General features: G+C 57.0%; 1 protein-coding gene across 3 annotated transcripts in view; it reads right to left on the reverse strand.

The window, feature by feature from the left end:
- GRM4 (glutamate metabotropic receptor 4) overlaps positions 1-19,603 on the reverse strand; it is a 97,309-nt gene that overhangs the window by 25,802 nt on the left and 51,904 nt on the right. For 2 of the 3 annotated variants that reach the window (XM_065884613.1, XM_065884615.1), the window contains exons 3-5: positions 10,559-10,694; positions 7,513-7,667; positions 5,026-5,166 (exon numbers count right to left, since the gene is read on the reverse strand). In XM_065884613.1, the coding sequence (XP_065740685.1) occupies positions 5,026-5,166; positions 7,513-7,667; positions 10,559-10,694 (432 nt within the window). The remainder of the gene's footprint in view (positions 1-5,025; positions 5,167-7,512; positions 7,668-10,558; positions 10,695-19,603) is intronic. The other variant, XM_065884614.1, reaches the window with a different exon arrangement.

Genomic DNA, 19,603 nt, shown 5'->3' on the forward strand with positions numbered 1-19,603 from the left:
GAGGGGGCCAGGAGAGGAGGCGGGAGGTGGGCACTGCCCTCCCGCAGGCCTTGACAGCTGCAGAGACGCCCTGCTCTGTGACCCCTATCTCGCTGAGGTGTGGAGCAGCCCGCAGGCCATCTTCTAGTGCTTCCGGCAGTGCTTCCTCCAATCCTTCTCTGGGAAACCATGAGAGAGGCAGCTCTGCTAGGGACAGGGCTCTGGGGGATGGAAGTGGGTAGTATGATCCCCATTTTACAGATGAGGAAACTGAGGCCTCAAGAAGTGACCTGCTCCAGATCACACGGCTAGGAAGTGGCAGCACTAGGACTCACACCCAGTTCAGGGGGACTCTCACGGTTGTGTATTTGAGAAAGAATGGGTGCCCAAGGCCACTTGCTGCTCTGAGACACACCAGCCCAGTCTCCAACTGCCAGTATCTGCCACTCTTCTGAGACTCTCTGGCCACAGAAGCCCTCTTTGCCAGCCATTTGGCGTGTGGAGGCACTGAGGAATTAACACCCTCTGGGAACAGCCAGCAATGATTGATGGGAGTTGGTGTACACACACCCCAGCTCCCTCACACCTCCAGTGGGATGACTGCCAGGCGTGCTCCTTTCTGTCTCCAGAGCCCCCGGGGGAGTAAAGCTTCAGCGCTCACAGTGGTAACCTGCTTGGTATCACACCCTTTATGTCTGCCTTCCCTCCCCTACCAATGTTTCCTGGGATTCTCTCCCAAAGAAACGACTGGCTCTCAATTCCTTGTCTTGAGGAGAATTCAACGTTTTTTTTCTTGGCCGCGCTGCACGACTTGTGGGATCCTAGCTCCCCACCAGGGATCGAACCCGAGCTCTCGGCAGTGAAAGTGTGGAGTCCTAACCACCAGACCACCAGGGAATTCCTGAGGGGAATTCAACTTAACACAGCCTTGAAGGATGGATCGGATCTTCCCAAGCGTAAGACCCCAGCAAGAGAAGGTCCTTCCCACCCTCTGAGAAGGTCATCGGGCCCGTCTGTTGCCCTGAGGAGGGACGGCATGGACCTGGCAGAGCAAAGGGCAGGGGAACACAGGAGTGGCACTCGCTCATGCTGAGATCGTGGGCAGGGCCTGAGGGACTGAGACAGGCAGAGGCTGGCTATTGAAACTGTTAGCAATGAGGGGACCGGAGTGGGCCCACCCGGTGTGGATGGGCAGGCAGCCTGGAAGAAGTGAGCGTGGAGCTTGGCTCGGGAGACAGAGTGAGGCAGGTGGAGAATACAGGGCTAGCTGAGGGCAAGCGAGACGGTGGCTGGGGGCGTGGGAGGAAAGGAAGTGGGAGAGGCAGGTGGGGCACCAGCTGGAGAGCCAGGCTGCCTGGGTATGAATCCAGCTCTGCCAATTCTCTAGCACTGCGATGTTCACCAATCACCTCAGCGTCCTCTTCTGTAAAATGGATGCAACACTTGTGACAGCCTACACCACCCACCCTCAGGATGCTGTCCTCCCCATCGGGGATCCTACAACGGACAGAAGCCTTACAGCAGACTTGAGCTGTTAAATTACCCAGTTGCAGGTAAATCCCACCTCTCCCCCTCCCTCTCTATCAACAACAACCACCATTTTATCAGCGCTGATCATACACATCCTTTTTCAGCCAGCTTCTTCATACTCTTCAAACACATCACCAATCCTTCCAACAACCCATTGAGACGGGTGGTGACTTCCCTGCCCTCTCTGAGACTCAGAGAGGTTAAATAACATGTCCAAGGTCACACAGCAGGGAGGAGGCAGAGTCGGACCCAGACCCTGACACGTTGACAGGTGCCCGGTCCAGAGCCCGTACTCCATGGGTGTCACCCCAGCCCTCCTGGCCTAAGGGACTGGCTCAGCTCAAACCTGGGCGGGGCCATGAGAAGCCAGAGCTGCCTCCCCCTCACCCAGGGTGGGTCTCCGATCCCACAAACGTTCCCAGCAGCTCCCCCACCCCTCACCTCACCCAGAGATGGACGGGCTCACTGTGCCTGATGTGGGGCCGCCCAAGGACCCTTACCAGCCTCTGCTGGGGCTTCAGATGCAGCGAGAAGGATCCAGGTCAGCTGGAATATGCTGTCCTTCCACCCCTCCCTGTGATACACACCCCAAGCTCATTCTGGGCTCTGGTGCTTTGCTCACGCCTTCCCCACTGCCTGGGGTGCACGCCGTCACCCCTTCTATCACCCACCTCTCCTTCTGAGGCAGTGGTTTCCATACATGGCTGCACATTAAACCACAGGGGTACCTTTTAAAAATCCTGATGGGGCTTCCCTGGTGGCGCAGTGGTTGAGAGTCCGCCTGCCGATGCAGGGGACACGGGTTCGTACCCTGGTCCGGGAGGATCCCACACGCCACGGAGCGGCTGGGCCCGCGCGTCCGGAGACTGTGCTCCACAACGGGAGAGGCCACAACAGTGAGAGGCCCGCATGCCGCAAAAAAAAAAAAAAAAAAAATCCTGATGCCCAGGTGGTACCCAGGGCCAATTACATCAGAATGTCTGGGGCTGGGAGCCAGGCCTCGGTCGGCATTTGAAAAGATCCCCAGGTGATTCGATGTGAGGTTCCCAGCCCTAGATACACATAAAATCCACTGGGAGAGCTTGAAAAACAAGCCACCCATGGGGTTCTGTTTAGTGGGTCTGGGGGGGGCCCTAGTAGAGCGCTAAAAGTTCCAGGTGATTCTGATGCACAGCCAGGCTTGAGCACCACCCTCTCACAGTTCACCAAGTGCCTCCAATCAGCTGTCTCACCTGCACCCCCAGACACCCTCTGGGCTGGCCCACCACCAATCCCATTTCTCGGATGAGAAAGCTAAGGTCCTGACAGGGTACAGCTGGCCTCAGGTTCCCAGTGAGAGTCTACACCCTCCTGAATCCTGATCAAGCCCTCTTCCCCACCTGCTCTGACAGCGCACACACCTCCCTGAGGGCACCTAGAGAGGTGCGCCCCCCCGCACCAGTTCACCAGCAGCCGGGGAGTCCTGAAGAGGACTGGGAGTCTGGAAAGAGCTTACAGGGACTGACCAAGGCCTTCTCCCTGCCTGCGCCTCCCAGACCAAGAGCAGACTCCAGAAAGCCCCTCTCCCTTGGTGAGCCAGACACAGGGGCCGAGACGCCCCCTTATCAGTGTTGCCCCCATTTTCGGTCCCACCCATTGCCATCTCCAAGCCAGGTCTCGTTACCTATAATCAGGGTGAAGATACAATCTTCTATCCCCACTTGGGCACTTTTGAGAATAAAAGGGGATGCTCTCAATAATTATGCCAGGAAGAGAGAAGTAAACAGGATGCTCCTACCCATGAGGGCCCAGCCTCCCGTGCCCAGGCATGTTTGTACTTCTTACACCTTTGTTGTGGTTACTGCCTCATAAAGACCTTTGCTGTGCAGCCTCGGGCAAGTTGCTTGACCTCTCTGACTCTCCATAGCCTCCATAATAAGGGGGTCAAAGGAACCCCTAGAGTTGTTTTGAGGGTGAAATGAGATGATGTTGTTAAAATATCTGGAACATAGTAAATGCATAGTAAAGAGTGGTGTGTATGGTTATTAGCTCACCCAAGAACGTCACCCCTACGTAAGACAGACATGCACATATATACCTTCTCTTTTAGACACTCATGTACATACACAGTCACATACAGTCACACACACAAGGGTGTACACACACTGCTGCCTACACCCACAGGCGTTTGCCTCTGTCCCCAGGGGACACCCAGAGTCTTAAGGAGCCACGATTGCCCTGGCCACCAGAGGTCAGCATGCTCCCCACCGGCCCACCCACCTCACCATGCTCCCTCCTCCCCTGGCCCTAGTGGACCAACCCCCCCCCCCCCACCCCCAACTGCCAGTGATTCCATGCAGCATGTCCCTGCAGCTGATCCAGTGGCCCTTGCTCATCTGGCCCTCTGCCCAAGCTGCACCCATCAGTCCAGGAGACTATAAGAGGGAGTTCATCATCCTTGCATGGCCACCACTCACGGTTGAGGGGTACACAGAGCCCTCCCAACGTCCCTGACGCCAGGTCCTGCTGCAGAGCTACCCAGACAAAGAGAGCACAAGGACCCACATCCAACTGTATCAAAGGTGAATGCACCAAGACAGCTACCATAGGGGTCTGAGGGCCTAGAACTCAGACCTGGGTCCATATCCTGCTCCACTACCTCTCATCTGCGGGAACTCAGGTCCCTTTACTTACCTGCTCTGAGCCTCTGTTTTCCATTCTGTAAAATAGACCCATCGTCCCATCCTCCCGTGGCTCATTCCCTGTCCTTTTCAGGACTCTGCTGAAGTGTTACCTTGCAGGGAGGCCATCCTCTTTCTTATCTATTTTGTTTCTACTGCACTTTTTCCTTCTGACATAGTCTATAGTTTACTTACATATCTCGTTTATTGTCTGTCTCCCCATTAAAATAAAAACTCCAAGAGCTTTTCGGCTCTTTCATTCACTGCTATATCCATGGTGCTTAGAAAAGGGCCAGGGAGTGGGAGTCAAACTGGTGTCTGTTGAGTGACTGTGGGAACCTGGAGGGGTTACAGATGGTTTCTGTAAAGTGCTCAGACCGGTGAGCGTTAGGATTCACAGGGCAGCTGGGGTCAGTCAGGTCTGTGGGCTTGCCATAGGGGCGTCCAGATGAAGCCCAAGGTGAGCAGCCAGACGGCACCTCTGCCCAGACCCAGGAGCCCCTTCCCCTACTCAGCAGCGTCCTACGGCTGATGGTCTGAGAGATCACCGAGGTTTCAGCTACCCTAAGCCCACCCACCGACAAGGCCCTGGTGTCAGACCTTGAGTCAGTCCTGGCCCCGCCCCTTCTGCCCCCCCCCACCTTAGGGCTCCGTCCCTTCTGGCCCCCAACTCCACCCCCAGGCAGCACCGCCTGGGCCCCTGGACACCGCTACCCCTGCGGCAGTGTCCCGTAGCCACCACTCACCCCACTTGACACTCTCAGCCTTCTCCCCCATAGCCCCACCCCCTCAGGGCCCACCCTGGCCCCGCCCCCTGAGGCTCAGTCCCACGCCCCCCCACCACGCGCGTGCTCACTGGTGCACTTCTTGACATGGCTGCCTTTCTTGAGCGCGTGGCGGCTCAACTTGCAATGGAAGTTGTCCTCCCAGAACTCAGCAAACCAGATGTTGCGCCGGTTGTTGTCCAGCGTGCGGCTGGAGAAGTAGCGGTCGAAGCCTGACAGGGAACCAGGATGTCAGGACCTCACGCCTCCCTTCCCCACCCGCCCCCTCCCCTTCCCGCTTCCCGCAGCTTTCATGTGACCCAGGCAGAGGGAGGCGGAAGGGAAGAGCACATCCTCTGATCCAGGGCCCAGCCGGAAAAAACAAAATGTGGACCATTTCATTTTCTTCACAATGAAAAGAGCGGTATTAAGTTCCAGGGAGAGCCTGTGTAATCTTACAACTGCTTCCTTTATGGAAGAAGTACAGGATGAGGGTGTTTCTGCTGTTTCTTAGCCACCAAAATGGTAATATGGGGCCTCTTTGAGAAGGAGTCACTTGGGGGCCCAGAGATTAGAGCAGAGAGGCTGGTGGGGGGCAGGCACTCAATCCTGGGAGTACCTGAGCATTCTAGTTCTGAAGAGGAGACCGGACCAGAGAGTGTAGGGAATGACCCAGGTCACACAGATAAGATGGGGGGCTGGATCTTCCTCCTTCAAGTCCAGAACTTCCCCATCACTGACAGAGGCAGCCTCCTTCTCCAAATGCCCCTAAGGGCTTACCCGCTCTGCTCTAAGCCTAGAAAACCCCATCCCAGGGTAGGCAGGCTGGTGAGTGAATATCGCCTTCTCTCTCCTACCAGTGCCCCCTCTCTATATATCATGATCATTCCATGTCATGGGCACAGCTGTCTGACTGTCGGAGCTGTCAGGGAGGTGCTGGCGCTGGTGGGGGACTGGCCTTAGAGCAGAGTTTCTCAACCTTGACCCACTTACACTAGGCCCGATCATTCTTTGCTGGGGTGGGGGGCTGGAGCGGCAGGGGGCTGTCCTGTACATTTCAGGATATTGAGCAACATCCCCGGCCTCTACCCACTAGATGCCGGAAGCATCACTCCCTAATCGTGACAACCGAAAATGTCTCCAAACGTTGCCAAACGGCCCTTGGGGATCAAAATCACCCCCAGGTGAGAACCACTGCTCTAAAGGCTCCTCTAATGTCCCAGAGAAAAAAGGGGGGCTTCCCTGGTGGCGCAGTGGTTGAGAGTCCGCCTGCCGATGCAGGGGACGCGGGTTTGTGCCCTGGTCCGGGAAGATCCCACGTGCCGCAGAGCGGCTGGGCCCGAGAGCCATGGCCGCTGAGCCTGCGTGTCCGGAGCCTGTGCTCGCAATGGGAGAGGCCACAACAGTGAGAGGCCCGCGTACCACAAAAAAGAAAGAAAAAAGGGATTTCTCTGGCAAGTCCAGGGTTCAGATCCCAGTTCTGCCACTTAATAGCAAGTATGTGTCACTTACTGCCACTACATGTCACTAAATCTCTCTGATCCTTAAATGTATTCACCCACTAAATGTGGATAAAAGTTTCTTTTGAGGTTGCAGGGAAGATTGAATGAGATGTCTGTAAGGGGCCTGGTGTTTGCAGGTATCAAGAGCCATAGTTATTGTTATTTTGTGTTTATTATGGCTTGAGGCTGACAGGGGAGGTGTGGAAACTTCTGCGGCCTATGCTCCCTCTGCCTCAGGGTGAGTAGAGGACACGGCGGTGTGACCCACATCCCTCCCCTGTTCAGGCCTTGGTCTCTTGCAAAGTTTGGTGGAAGCAGATGTCTGCAGGCCTTTCCACCTCCATCAATGCTGGATTCTATTGACCAGAGCAAGAGCAGGGGAGAAGGCCCTGGGAGCCTGCCTCCCCCATGGGGAGGACAGTGAGGTCCCTGCCAAACTGAGCCATTAATAGGAACTTCACGCCTCACGCACAGCAAGGTTCTGGCCAGAGCAATCTGTTCCTGCCCAGGGTGACTGGGTTCTGCCCCAAGAGGAAGGGATGCCGGGCAGGGCAGGCGCAACGCCTGCCCCCACACCCAGGGCCCGCCAGACCCAGGCGGGCTCTGCAAGGAGGCCCCTGCCCCCTGGCATGGCACGCTCTTCTTGTAGCTTGCTGGCAGTGCCCAGCCCGTTCTGGCAGAGGATGCGCTCCAGGCAGGGCGGGGATCTCACCTCTTCTATCCCAGATGCGAGAAGGGATGAGAGTATATAGGGATGAAGGAGAGTCCTTGATAAATGAGCCTCCTATACTTGCCACCATCTCCCACACCCACAAATATCTGAGACGGGAGGAAGAAAGGTCCTGAATCTGGATTTGAATCCTGCTGGGTTGTGGCCAGAAAGGCTTCCTATCCCAGAACCCGAGCACAAAGAAGCTGTGAGCCAAGGAAGAGGAAAGACAGGATGGAGGGAGACGAGGAGTGGGAGAGGAAGGGCATGGGGCGCCAATAAGAAGGAGCCATCGGGGTGACACTGACAGCAGTGGTGATGGTGCCGGGTGAGGGCGGCGGGCGTGCCGTCCGGGCTGCCGGGCCTACCTCGCACGGACATCCTCTTGGGGAGGATAGTGACGGCACCCTCGGCCACCTCCTCCAGGTGCCGCACAGGGGCGATCTTGGAGCCCCAGCTGTCTGAGCCCATCCAGAAGAAGTGGCCGGTCTGGTTGGCCTTCCGGGCCGCCTCCAGCACACGCCTGTGGGAACACGCACCAGCCCAGCCCAACCCAGCCGTGTCTGCCCGCGCGGCTGCCGCCACCCTGGCCACACCTGCCCTTGCCTGACCCCCTTCCCCGAGGCCCACACCTGTCCCCCTCCCAGCCTGTGCCTGGATCCCCCATCCCGAACCACATGAGCCCAGGGCCCATAGCCGCCCCAGCACCCGTGTCATACCCGCAGGCTCACAGTTCCCTGCTGCCCTGGCCCACGCCTGCCTGTAGGCCCACGGCTTCCCCTCTCCCCATACGGAAACAAACCCCTGTCTGTTTCCCAGACCCACTCCTGTTCCCTGGGGCTACCTCAGTCCCTGCAAAGACCACAGCTGTTTCCCTCAGTTTGGACCTGTCTGACTCAGGTCCCCAGAACCACATCTGCCCAGGCTCTGTCCTTTCAGGTACATGCCACCCTGGTCCTAAGCCCAGACCCACATCCCTTGGCCCTTTCTCACATTTATATCCACTGTCTCTCTCACACACACCCCCCACTACACCCTTCCCCCTCTGCATGCCACCTCCTTCTGTGCCAAAAGTCCAGGTGCTTCAAAGAGCTGCTCCCCACACCCTCCTGGATGGATGAAATGGTGCGGGCAGCCAGGGCCTCACCCCTCCGCAGGCCCACAGTGACAGTGGTCCTAGTCGAGTCAGGGGCCCTGGAGCCCAGCACAGGGCCCAGCCCACAGGAGGCTTTCAGTCAGTGCTTAATGGATGCTTGCACTAAGTGGCCCCTCAGAGACACCCAGGAGGAGAAAAATAGGAGGGACTGGGCAGAATTCTCGCAACGCACCTCCTTCCACGGGGAGAGACTGGAGCAAGCAACTTGCTCAAGATCACACAGCGAGAGGCCAGGACACTAGAAACCGTCCAGGCCCTTCCCATGGACAAGCCAGGACAGACTCCGGGGCTTGGGGTGGCTGCTGCGCCTGTGCAGGAGGTGGCCAGCTGGGGCAGGACCGCCTGGGGCTGCCAGGGAGAGACATGTTTCCCAGCCCCGGGGCCCTGCCCTCCTCCATCGTCTCCTGTTGGACATTTCCAGACCCCCAAAGCTACCGCAGCCCAGGCAGGGCCCAGTAACTGTAGGTGAGGCTATTAATACCTATTAATACCCGCCTGCATCCGGCCGGCCAGACATGACCAGAGCTGCCAAGACTCCATCTCTGTAAAGTCACCTGGGTTTATTTTTACTTCTGTTTGCTTCTGAAATGCCTGTGGATTTCCAGAAATGCGCCCCCCTCCATCACACACCTCTACCCCCCGCAGCTGCTCAGGGAGTCAGTCTCAGGCCCTTCCCTCTCTCTCCCAGGGGCCTCATCTCTGGGACACGTGGCACCTTCATCCTCCCCTCCCCGCGTGTGGGTCCATCAGAGCCGCAAGGGAGGCCTGGAGTGGGGTGCGTCCCGGGGCGCAGTGGGACCCAAGTAGTGCTGGGCTCTGGGGTGGGAGTGGGGGCAGGGGGGCAGCGACTGGTGACTGCAGGGAGGGAAAGAGCTCAGAAGGAGCCCCTCCTGCCCCTGTTGCCAGCGGACCTGTGGCAGTAGGAATTTAGGGGACCTGAAAGCTTTGAGGGGGTCAGGAGCAGCCTCTGTTTTCAGCTTGGAGGTGCCAGATGGATCCTGAGGACTCCCACGCCCTGGTCCTTCGAGGCCTGAGAAACACCTATTAGAGCTGGTCCTTGTGGCTTTTGAGGCCTTAATGACCTTCCCAAACTCCCCCCTCCACCCCTCCAGGGACCCGACAATGTCTCCTGGGGGGATATCTGTTTTGCTGAAACTCAGGAGTCCAGGATGGGGTCTTCACAAGTGGGAAAGACTGCTGGAAAGAATGCGACCCAGAGAAGATGCTGGTTAGCAACGGGGAGAGGGATGCATGGGGGGCAGACCGGGCAGGCTGGGCTAGGCAGGTGGGCAGGTCGACCAGAGGGCACAGCGGGCTCTGAAAGCTCAGGCCAACTATCTGAGGGAGGAAACCTGGGGAGAACCACATCTCCTCTGCCAGTCAGACTCTGAGCAGGGGCTGTGTCTCCCACTGAGACTAGGGAATCAGGGAGGCCGGCCCCTCTTGGCCCTAACATACAGTCTCGGAGGGGTAGTAGTGAGAGAAAAAGCAGGAAGAAGGGAAGTGGGTTAGGAGGGGTGCTCAGGGGTCACCTTCTAAGGGCACCTGAGTTTCTGACCTGCGACTCGGGACCCAGGGGCAGATGTGCAGAGAGGTGGGGTGGTCCAGGGTTTCTGCACTGCATGGTTCTGGCACCCAGAGTCCACCTGCCCCCAATCTGCAGATGTGGAGACTGAGGACCAGGGAGGGGACAATACTGCCCACAGTGAGTGTGTGCCCAAATCGGGACTAAAACCTCAGCCCAGGCCTCCTCCCACTACTCTGAGCTCACCGAAGGAAGGAGGGAGGCGCTGAGAGGTGGCCAACCTTGCCAGCCTCTGCTCTAAGCCCCTTATGCACGTTCCTGCATTCAATACTCAAGCAACACCATCAAGCAAGCATAATTAGCTTCTCTTTTTTTTTTTTTTAAAGCAGAACAGAAGCCCTGAGAGGTTGAGAAACTTGCCTGAGGTCACACAGCTAGTAGGAAGGAAAGCAGGCGAGGAACCTAGGTGCTCTGACCCCAAGCCCATGGCCTTAGCCCCTCTGTAAAGGTACCTGCTTACCATCCCCAGTTGGTAGAATGGATGCAGGAAACAGCGAGGGGAAGGGGAGCCCATTAGCAGTAGCCTGTGCCCCAGCCAGAAGGGTCTCCCCACCACCCACTCACTGGCCCACCCCATCTCTCTGGATCCCAGGGTGGGTCAGGCTTGCCTAGGAAGGTCTCCAGCAGGGATCCCCAGCTCCCAAGCCCCGCCCCAAGCCCCACCTGCCCTCACCTGATATCATCCTCATTGGCAAAGATGATGACTGCCCTGGCGTTCGAGGTCTCCAGGAGGCGCCGGATGATCTTGTCGAACTCCCCAGGCTTGGGTTCCCGTGGTATCTTGACCGACTGGGCAATGCACACACCCCCTGCAAGAAGGGCACCAGTCAGCCTGGGGCGGACAGAGTCTCTCCCCCAACCCACACTCCTGGGGGCTGCTCACGGCCCTGTGCCTGACTCTTAGCTCCCAGGTCCCCATCTCTGGGCACGGGCTATGCAGTCAGAATAGCCACAGGGGGAATTTTGGCTCCACAACTCACAAGCTTGGTGACCCTGGACATGTCACTTAGGTTCCCTGTGCCTCAGTTTTCATAAATAAAATAGGTTGTTAGCAAGAGGCAGTGCAGCATTGTGCTTAAAGCTAGACTGCCTGGGTTCAAATCTCAGCTCTGCTACTTACCGCTGTGTGATCTCGGGCTGGTTACTGAACCTCTCTGTGCCTCAAATACATCATCTATAAAGTGAAGATAATGATACTACCTATTTCATAGAGTTGTTATAAAGCTAAGTGCGTTCATGCATATAAATACAATAATATCTGGCACATAGTAAGTGCTCAGTAAACATTGGTTCTTTCCAATGTAACCAACTCATAAGGTTTTTTGGAGGAGTAAATCTGAGAACGAGAGCAAACTGCCCACCCTGGGCCATTAGTGCCTCTGGCACCCACATCCACACACACCAACCAGGGCTCTTGTCCCCGGGCCCCATGCTCATCAACAGGCCCCTTGGTAAGAGCAGTGCGCATGGCTGCTGACTCGTGCCCACACATCCTGGGCAGCAATGCTGCAAACCCAGCTACAGTCCTCATCCAGGTCTTCCCAGGTTCCCTTCCACGAACCCACAGGCCACTCAGTGTGTAAGTCTCTCCAGCTCCCACCCTGGCCTGGCAGGGTGCCTTGATACTTGAGGCCCCGCCCATCTTATTTGTGATCAGATTCCTAGCAGGGAGCTCAGGAGAGCCCTGGAAGGTCATTCTAACCGGAGTGCTTGGGGTGGAAGGACTGGAAGAGCTCTGATTGGGGTCAGAAGGTCTTTAGGGGCCCTCCTGTCACTCCTTCTTCTCTGGGCCACCACCCACCTGGCTGGGTCCTGGGGAAGGCGACCCAGGGCCTACCTGCCTCTCAAGCTCATGCCTCTGCGAGAAGGCCAGCCCCCAAGTCTGCAGGAGCCAGGATTCAGTCAACACACACCCCGAATTCACAGCCAGGCCATGTGGCTTACAGAAACCCTGGGAGCACTTTCCACTTCACCCAGCCAGTCCCCAGCCTCAGACATGTCTCTCCAGTGCTGGTGGGGGACAGGTATCAGGTGTGTATTTCAATCTCCCCTCATCTCCTGCTACAAAAGCACTGTGGACCACTGTTTCTATCAACTGCATTTGACAGGTGAGGAAACTGAGGCTCAGAAAAGAGGAGTGGTTTACCCAAAGCCACACAATTCCCTGCCCTACTGAGGTACAGAATGGGGGGCCTCCAGGGAGTAACACCCCCGCCAGGACCCCAGGTGGCAGAGTCAGGGCTCAGCTGATGGAAAAACATGAGGGATTACTCTTGATGAAAGCAGATCCTTTATCTGAGACCATTACCTTCCTCTGGGTCCCGCTCAAGGGTCTCAGCCCAGCTCCACCTCACACAGGAGCCCTTTAGGGCCCAGCCAAACTATGCACCTTGGCTGGGCACCTGGCTGTCACCTCTGGGCACCCCCGAGCCTTTGAATGGCTTCTCAGTCCAGGCCGGGGTCACCTGAGCCTTCTGCGCAGACTCCACGCACCTCTGCGTGGAGGACTGACTGCAAGGGGCTCCCAGCGCAGGGAGAGGTAACACACCCACCTGCCCCCCGGGGAAAGGTGCCAGCACCCAGCTCCACCCAAGGAGGGCCCTCTACTCCTGGGCGTAGGTGGCAACCAGGGAAGGCTGCCCAAGGGCGGTGACCCTGAGCTGAGTCTTAGCAGGAGGAGGCGCAAGCAGCCGGGGCGTGGGGCATTCTGGGAGAACAACGTACTCACACTAGAATGGGGGCTGCTCTGTGCCAGGAACCTGCAAGGCCTGGAGCCACACGACACAGACACATTCTCACATTGCCAGGAAAGTAGACCCCCTGGTTCTCTGCACCAGGCAAGGCAACCATGGCCCTCTGCCCCCTGCCCTGACCAGCACCCACTTCCCTTACTTTCTGCCACTTCCGTGCAGACCAAGCTCCTCAAGACCTCCTAAGACACCCAAAGAAGCCCCAAGCACAGGAGAAAAGCAGGTCTACCAGGAGCTCATGGGGGAGGGAGAGAAGGAGAGAAGGCGGGTGGGTCTGGGGGCAGGACGGGGCCCCTCCAGTCCCGGCTCACAGAAAGAGCCCGGGGAGCCAGTCTGCTGCCCACAGCGCTGGCTCTGCCCTAACAGCGGCCGGGCAGACACTCAGCTCCCAGGTAAACCCTCCATATGGCTCCTTTCCAGTTAGAAATTGGGCCAATTGCTACATTTCCGCACCCCCCCCCCATCTGGGGAGACAGATGGACAAGAGGAGGAGGCTGGCTGAGGGGTTAGGATGTGCCACCTGGCTCCAGGAGGGAGGAGGGGGCCAAGGGGCAGAGGGGAGGCAGGCATAGAATAGGAGTTAATTGTTCTCAAGGAGGGAGAAACTTTTAGATTAAGTCATATTTCTGGGCAATGCTCCCCTAAGAAGTTCCATAGGATGGCCCCACCTGACACGCCAGGGTATATCTTGCAGGCTTCGTTTTGCTGGTGAAAGAAGAATTAGGTGACCACAGCTCAGGCTAATGGCCCCATCTTACATATGTGGAAACTGAGGCTCGGAGGTGCTAAGTAGACTGACGGAGGTCACATGGCCGGTCAGTGGGGCTGTAATCCAGGTGTGTGTCCAGAGCCTCCCTCCGGCAGAGAAAGGGAAGGCCCCAGTCGCTGGGTCTCTGTTAACCCCCATCTCCTGCAGCCCCTCCCCACCCCTGGGAAGATCCCAAGTCTCATGCTAAGCCCGCCAGCCCTCCCATGTCCAGCCCCTGCCTCTGCAGCACCATGACTAGCACTCCCCTGGGACGCCCTCTTCAAACCTCTCCACCAGGGCGGGGGCACTTCTCTGCACCCCTCCTTTGGATAAAAAAAAAAAAATCCATGAGTCCATACTGAGAGCAAATATAATCAAATTAAACCCGAGGAATGAGCCCATGCCCTATCTCTGCACAGAAGCTGGAACACTCCACCTGTCCCAGGCTCCAGGAACAGGATTATAAGAAGGGGGGCATGAAGGAGTCTGGCGTTCCCCGTGGCTCCCCTAGGCCTTCCTGGGTCACTCTTGGCAAGCCCCTCACCCCACACACAGCCCCAGCCCAGTTGCCACATGCCAGCTGCAAGCTCCACCATCCGCCCAGCCAGTGCCTCCGTGCAGGGCCGGGGTGGGGGGGGGGGGCGGGTGGTGCAGGAAGCCACAAGCACTTGCCAGGAGCCTCTGAGTGCCTGGGGGCAGTAGGGACCTTGGAGAGCTCCTGGCCCAAGTGCTCTGGGAACAAGGAGACTGAGGGCAGACTGCACCAGGGGGTCTAGAATCCTACAGGCCAGTGTGTCCCCCTCCACATCCTTCCCAGAGAAAGTCACACACGGGTGCAAGGGAACGTGCCCAAAGACGGTCACTGTGGCGCTGTTCGAAACAGCAACAAAATGGAAACCACTTAAATATTTTACAACAGAAGAATGGCTAATCCGTGGTGTGTTTGCACAATGGAATATTATGTAGCTAAGATTCATAAAACAGCTCTCAAGTATCATCACGACAAAACCCTGAAAACATAAAGTTGGCTGATAAGGCAAAGTACAGCACAATCCGTCCCATTTATGTAGAAATTAAAAGCCACATATAAGATTTATTCTATATGGACACACACAGACATACGAGCAAAAGCTGCATGAAGGCAGATCTGTTCTACTGTATGCACTGCGATCTCCCAGTGCCTGGCACACATTAGGTGCTCCATAAATGCTTGTTGAATGACTAAACGGGGACAAGAAGGGAACTCATCCCCTTCAGAGTCGTGGGTAGAGGGTACCTCAAGGGAGGCAGGGATAGAACAAGACTGAGGGCTCCGTGAAAGGGCTTCCAGGCAATCCCCATTTTATTTCTTGAAAAAAAAAAAATCAGAAGCAAATACAAGATGTAAAGATGTAAATGCTTGGTAAATGTGGACCCCAGAACCCAGGCCAGACCAAACTTTCAGACACGAGTGACAGTGAAGGCATTCAGTCCCTGTGTGCGCTGCCCTGAGCCTCTTTGTGCATCCGTGACACGGCGTCACTCGGCCACTCCCGGCTTGGTAGAATCCACAGGACACTGGAGAGGAAGCACATGGGGAGCCCACCTGGGGCTGCCCTCCTCCTGCCAGCCATCTGGCTCCCGAAATCCTACCTCCCCCCGAGGACAGGCTCTTTCCTGGCCAGCCCTCCCTGGCACTGGAACCCTGCGCCTCCCCCAGGCTCCAGGCACCTGCACTGACTTGAACGTGACATGGAGACTCCACTAGTGAAACTTGATATGGGTTTCCTCTTGCATTTTGTGGTCTCTGCGCCCTTTCCATTTGCAGTCTGGTGACCTTTCCCGATGTTCTCTGGGTCCAGCCAATATATCTGGGTCAGTGTCTGCCTCCAGCTGCACTCCCCAAGGGCAGGGCCGGCTCTGCGTGTTTGTTCATTCGTTCATTCATTCATTCATTCATTCAAGAAGTGTCCTGCTCAGTTCCTGGCACATTTGGTCCTTAAGAAACAATAGGAAGTAGGGACTGCCCTAGCGGCACAGTGGTTAAGAATCCGCCTGCCAATGCAGGGGACACGGGTTTGAGCCCTGGTCCAGGAAGATCCCACGTGCCGCAGAGCAACTAAGCCTGTGCGCCACAACTACTGAGCCTGCGCTCTAGAGCCCACGAGCCACAACTACTGAGCCTGCGTGCCACAGCTACTGAAGCCCGCGCACCTAGAGCTCGTGCTCCGCAACAAGAGAAGCCACTGCAATGAGAAGCCCGCGCACCGCAACGAAGAGTAGCCCCCACTCGCCGCAACTAGAGAAAGCCCGCGTGCAGCAACAAAGACCCAACACAGCCAAAAATAAGTAAATAGATAGATAGATAAATAAATAAAATTTAAAAGAAAAGAAAAACAATAGCAAGTAAAACCCCTTCCTTGGGAGCTCAGTCTAGTTGGGAAGCAAGACAGGAAGAGAGAGCGACCAGCCCCAGGAGGGACTCAGGAGACAGCATTGCTGGCCACACTGGTGGTGGGGAAGGCCCCCTGGGTGCCAGGCCCACCGCATGCTTCCCCAGACACCAGCCATCCAACAACACACCCTGTCCTGTGTGCTACCGCTGCTTTTCCTTCACTGAGTCAACAAGTGTTTACTGAGCACCGTTTAGATGCTGGGATGCAGCCATGAGGAGGACAGAGCCCCTCCTCCCATACAGCTCTCATTGCAGGGCAGAGGAGGAAACAAGTGGAGTGAAGTGATGGAGGGAGGCTGGGGGCTGCATCCTAGGGGGCAGGGAGGCCGGGCCACGCAGTGGCAGCAGCAGGTGTGGACTCTACTCAGACTTTTTTCTAGGAGCTACTGCCTGGCCTGAGAGCCAGGAATTGAAGACACTTTGGACTTGTAAATTCCACCTGCAGGTGAGAGATCGCTGCTGAAATGCCCTCATTTTTCTACGCTTCGCTGCGTGGGATTGTCCGCACTTGGCTCCCTCCATCAGCACAGAGGACCCAGGGGCTTATTTGAGGGCAGGGCCACGGAGACCTGCAGGCACTAAGGACTCAGCAGGGGGGCGGGGAGGGCAGGGGAGCAGCGGGGGGTTGGTCATCAGCCCAGTTTCCCGCCTGAGGTGTCTCCCTAATGTCCTGGTGGACTCGGGTTACACCAAGTAGGATCACTGCACCTGTGCTCAGCTTCCTTCTTCTCTTGGCACCTCCCTGTCCCCCACGGGACGGCTCTCTCCACTCCACCCATCTAAATAAGTCCTCCCCACTCGCTCCAAGCAGCCCCCAGACCCCCTGCCTTCATGACACGCCAACTTGTGGGCTGAGCCTAGCCCGGTGGCCCAGAGCAGGCAAAAAGAAAAAGCCTCCTCCTGGAGCAACCCGCTTCTGCCCAAGCTCACCCCAGGTAGGGGGCAGTCGGGGACCTGGGCTCCCCTGTGCCTTCCCAGAGCCCTCAGCCACATCCTCCAGGCTTGGGAATCCTCTTGTTCCCCCATTCTTCATTCTCTCACTCACCAAGAGACCTACCCTCGCCAGGAAGCAGCTAAGCAGCCAGCCCGCAGGCAGTGGGCAGCAAGGTGACCCAGACAGGGCACTGTGTCCATAGCTCCAAAGCCCTCTTGCTCTAACACCCAGGGCCCTGGGACCACATTCTGCAACCCAGGCTGTTCCCTCGTCCCAAGCAGCAGCCCGGGCTCTGGTCTCCAGACCAGGGGGGAGAAAATCCTCCTCCAGAGCGTCGAGCAATTTCCCTGCAGACAAACAGTGCAGGAGACCAGCAAGACTGGGCTCTTCTCCTCTCTTTCCCTTTTCTTTTTCTTTCTTTCTTTCTTTTTTTTTTTTTTGTCTTTTTAAATTTAAAATGGGAGAAAAACAATGAAAGACAAATCCTAGGAAATCAAGTGGAAAAATCTACATTATGGCAAAATGTGAAGGCAGCAAATTGCAACATGGAGAGAAAGTGGGGATTGTTAACAACCCAAGGGGGTCCCCCAGGCTCCGCTACGTTCCTGCCAGAGAGGGAGTTGGGAGGAAGGCATGACGGAAGCTGGGAGTTACCCTGGACTGTATGGCCTCACACACACACACACACACACACACACACATACTCACACACAGAGGTCTTTCTCCCTGGTCCTCCCTTCTTTCCCTCCCACTCCAAACCTTCTCTCAGGAAAGGGAGTTACTCAGAGGGCTCAGTGACTAACATGGTGTTACTTTTGTTTTCAACCAGGAAGGAAGTCCTTGTCTAAGTAAATGGAGCCATATGGCAGATTCCAGGCAGTAGAGCTGTGGTTAAAAGGGCGTCTGAGGTCAGGAAGGCACCCAGGCCCGAGTGAATGCCCCCTAACCTGTGGCTGTCCGGGGTGAGCGGGGCTGAGGGGCACAGCGAGGAGTGGACCCGCACTCTGGCTGGCTCTGGCTCCACAGAGGGCTTGAGGGCTCTCCGGGAGGCAGCTCAAGCCTGGTTCACGGCCACCATCCCTCTGTCTGCTCCACTCCCGGCCCGACTCTCCACCCTCCGGTGTCCACTCCATCCTCTTTCTAAAGCACAAATCCCTCTGACACATGGCTCCCTGCCTGCAGCCCTTGGTGGTTCCCCACCTGTGTGTGTGTGTGTGTGTGTGTGTGTGTGTGTGTGACATTCAAGGCCACATCTCCTCCTCAGGTCTGCTCCCTACAAAAATCCACCATCCAACCACATCTGCTGCCCCAACAGGCCTTAGCAGAGGCTGTTCCCTCGGCCAGCCCTTCCCTTGCTGGGCCCCAGTTTCTCCTCTGTGTCTGTCTCTCCACCCCATCCCTCATGGGGCCCAGCACACATGCTGTGCCTGCTCGGGTCAGGCAGTGACCCACGCTTGCCGGTCGAATGAGTCACTGAGTGCCCGACTGACAGGGATGGGAGGGCTGGCGGGGCAGGAGCCACTGGCATGGGCAGAGGGGCAGAGGCTCCGTAGGAATCTGAGGTAGCCACCTGCTCAAACCTTCCCACGTCCTTCAGGAACCTCCCTGACCCCCAAAGCCCACTATGACCTCCCCTCTGAGCCACCACCTGGTCACACGGAGTGCCCGAATGTCTGCATGCACAGGCTCTGGGCACCCACTTTGTGCCAGGCTCTGGGCTGCAACGGTTATCCATGCACAGCGCCTGCAGGACACACTGGTGAGCTCCAAGCACACATGGTGCTGGGCGTCATGCACACCAGGACCCCTCTCTCTCAGTCCTGCCTTCTGTTGGGAATTTACTTCTCCACCTAGATGCAAATTCCTTACTATAAGCGCTCGAGAAATGCACATGCAAAAGAACAAGTGGAGAAGTATAAGATAGCCATGCAAACTGGCCGGGCCCCAAGGGCCCAGAGCCGAAGATAGCTGGGCCAGTAGAGAAGGGCATGAGGGCAGGGCGACTCCAGCCCTGTGGACACGGTGGGCCCACTGTGAGAGACCTGGCTGGAGCCAGGAAGACCCAGGTACCAAGGGAAAATGAGGGGGAAACAGTCACTCCGGTTTCCCACCTGCAGGTGTCTCCCTGCAGGTGATATACCCCATCAAAGGTTTGTGCAAAGCGTGGATACTGCACCTGCTGGCTTTCCCCTCCCCTCCAGTCTGAGACAGAGGGGAAGATGCCTGCTCCACTGCTTCCTGGCTGTGTGACTTTGGACAAGTTACTTAGCCTCTCTGAGCATCAGTAAAATGGGAAAAAAGCCCAGTGGGGCTGGAGTGAGGGTCAAACGCGATGGTGTTTGTGAAGGCCTGGGTTGGCCTCCTGGAGCCAAAGCCGCTGGGGAGCAAGTCCTAGTGGGGGCGAGAGCTGCTGAGGCAGGGGGACAGGGACCTCATCACCCAGCTTGGGTCAGGACCCAGGGCTGGTGAGAGATGCTCTGGGGACCAGAAACACCAGCTGAAACTGAGAGATGTCCCCAGGGACAGGGTGCTGAGCAGAACCTGGGGCCTTAGCCTAGAGGCCCAGGGTCTATCCAAGGCAGGACACACATCCTTTCTTTCCTGAACACACTCAGCTCATCTCCCCACCCCTGCATCACTCCCAGCCCCGCCCCACCACACACACATGGTGACACACACCCTCACACAATCACATACCACACATCACTACAACCTCACACAATCTCACAGCCACACAGGCTCACACACTAACCACACCACCCCACACAGCCACACTCACCACGCCCAGCCTCCCAAAGTCACACCCTCCACACAGCCACACAGCCGCAGACCCAGGCACACAAGTCAGCTGT

Source organism: Phocoena phocoena, chromosome 10 (assembly GCF_963924675.1).
Source record: "Phocoena phocoena chromosome 10, mPhoPho1.1, whole genome shotgun sequence".
NCBI classification, from domain to species: domain Eukaryota; kingdom Metazoa; phylum Chordata; class Mammalia; order Artiodactyla; family Phocoenidae; genus Phocoena; species Phocoena phocoena.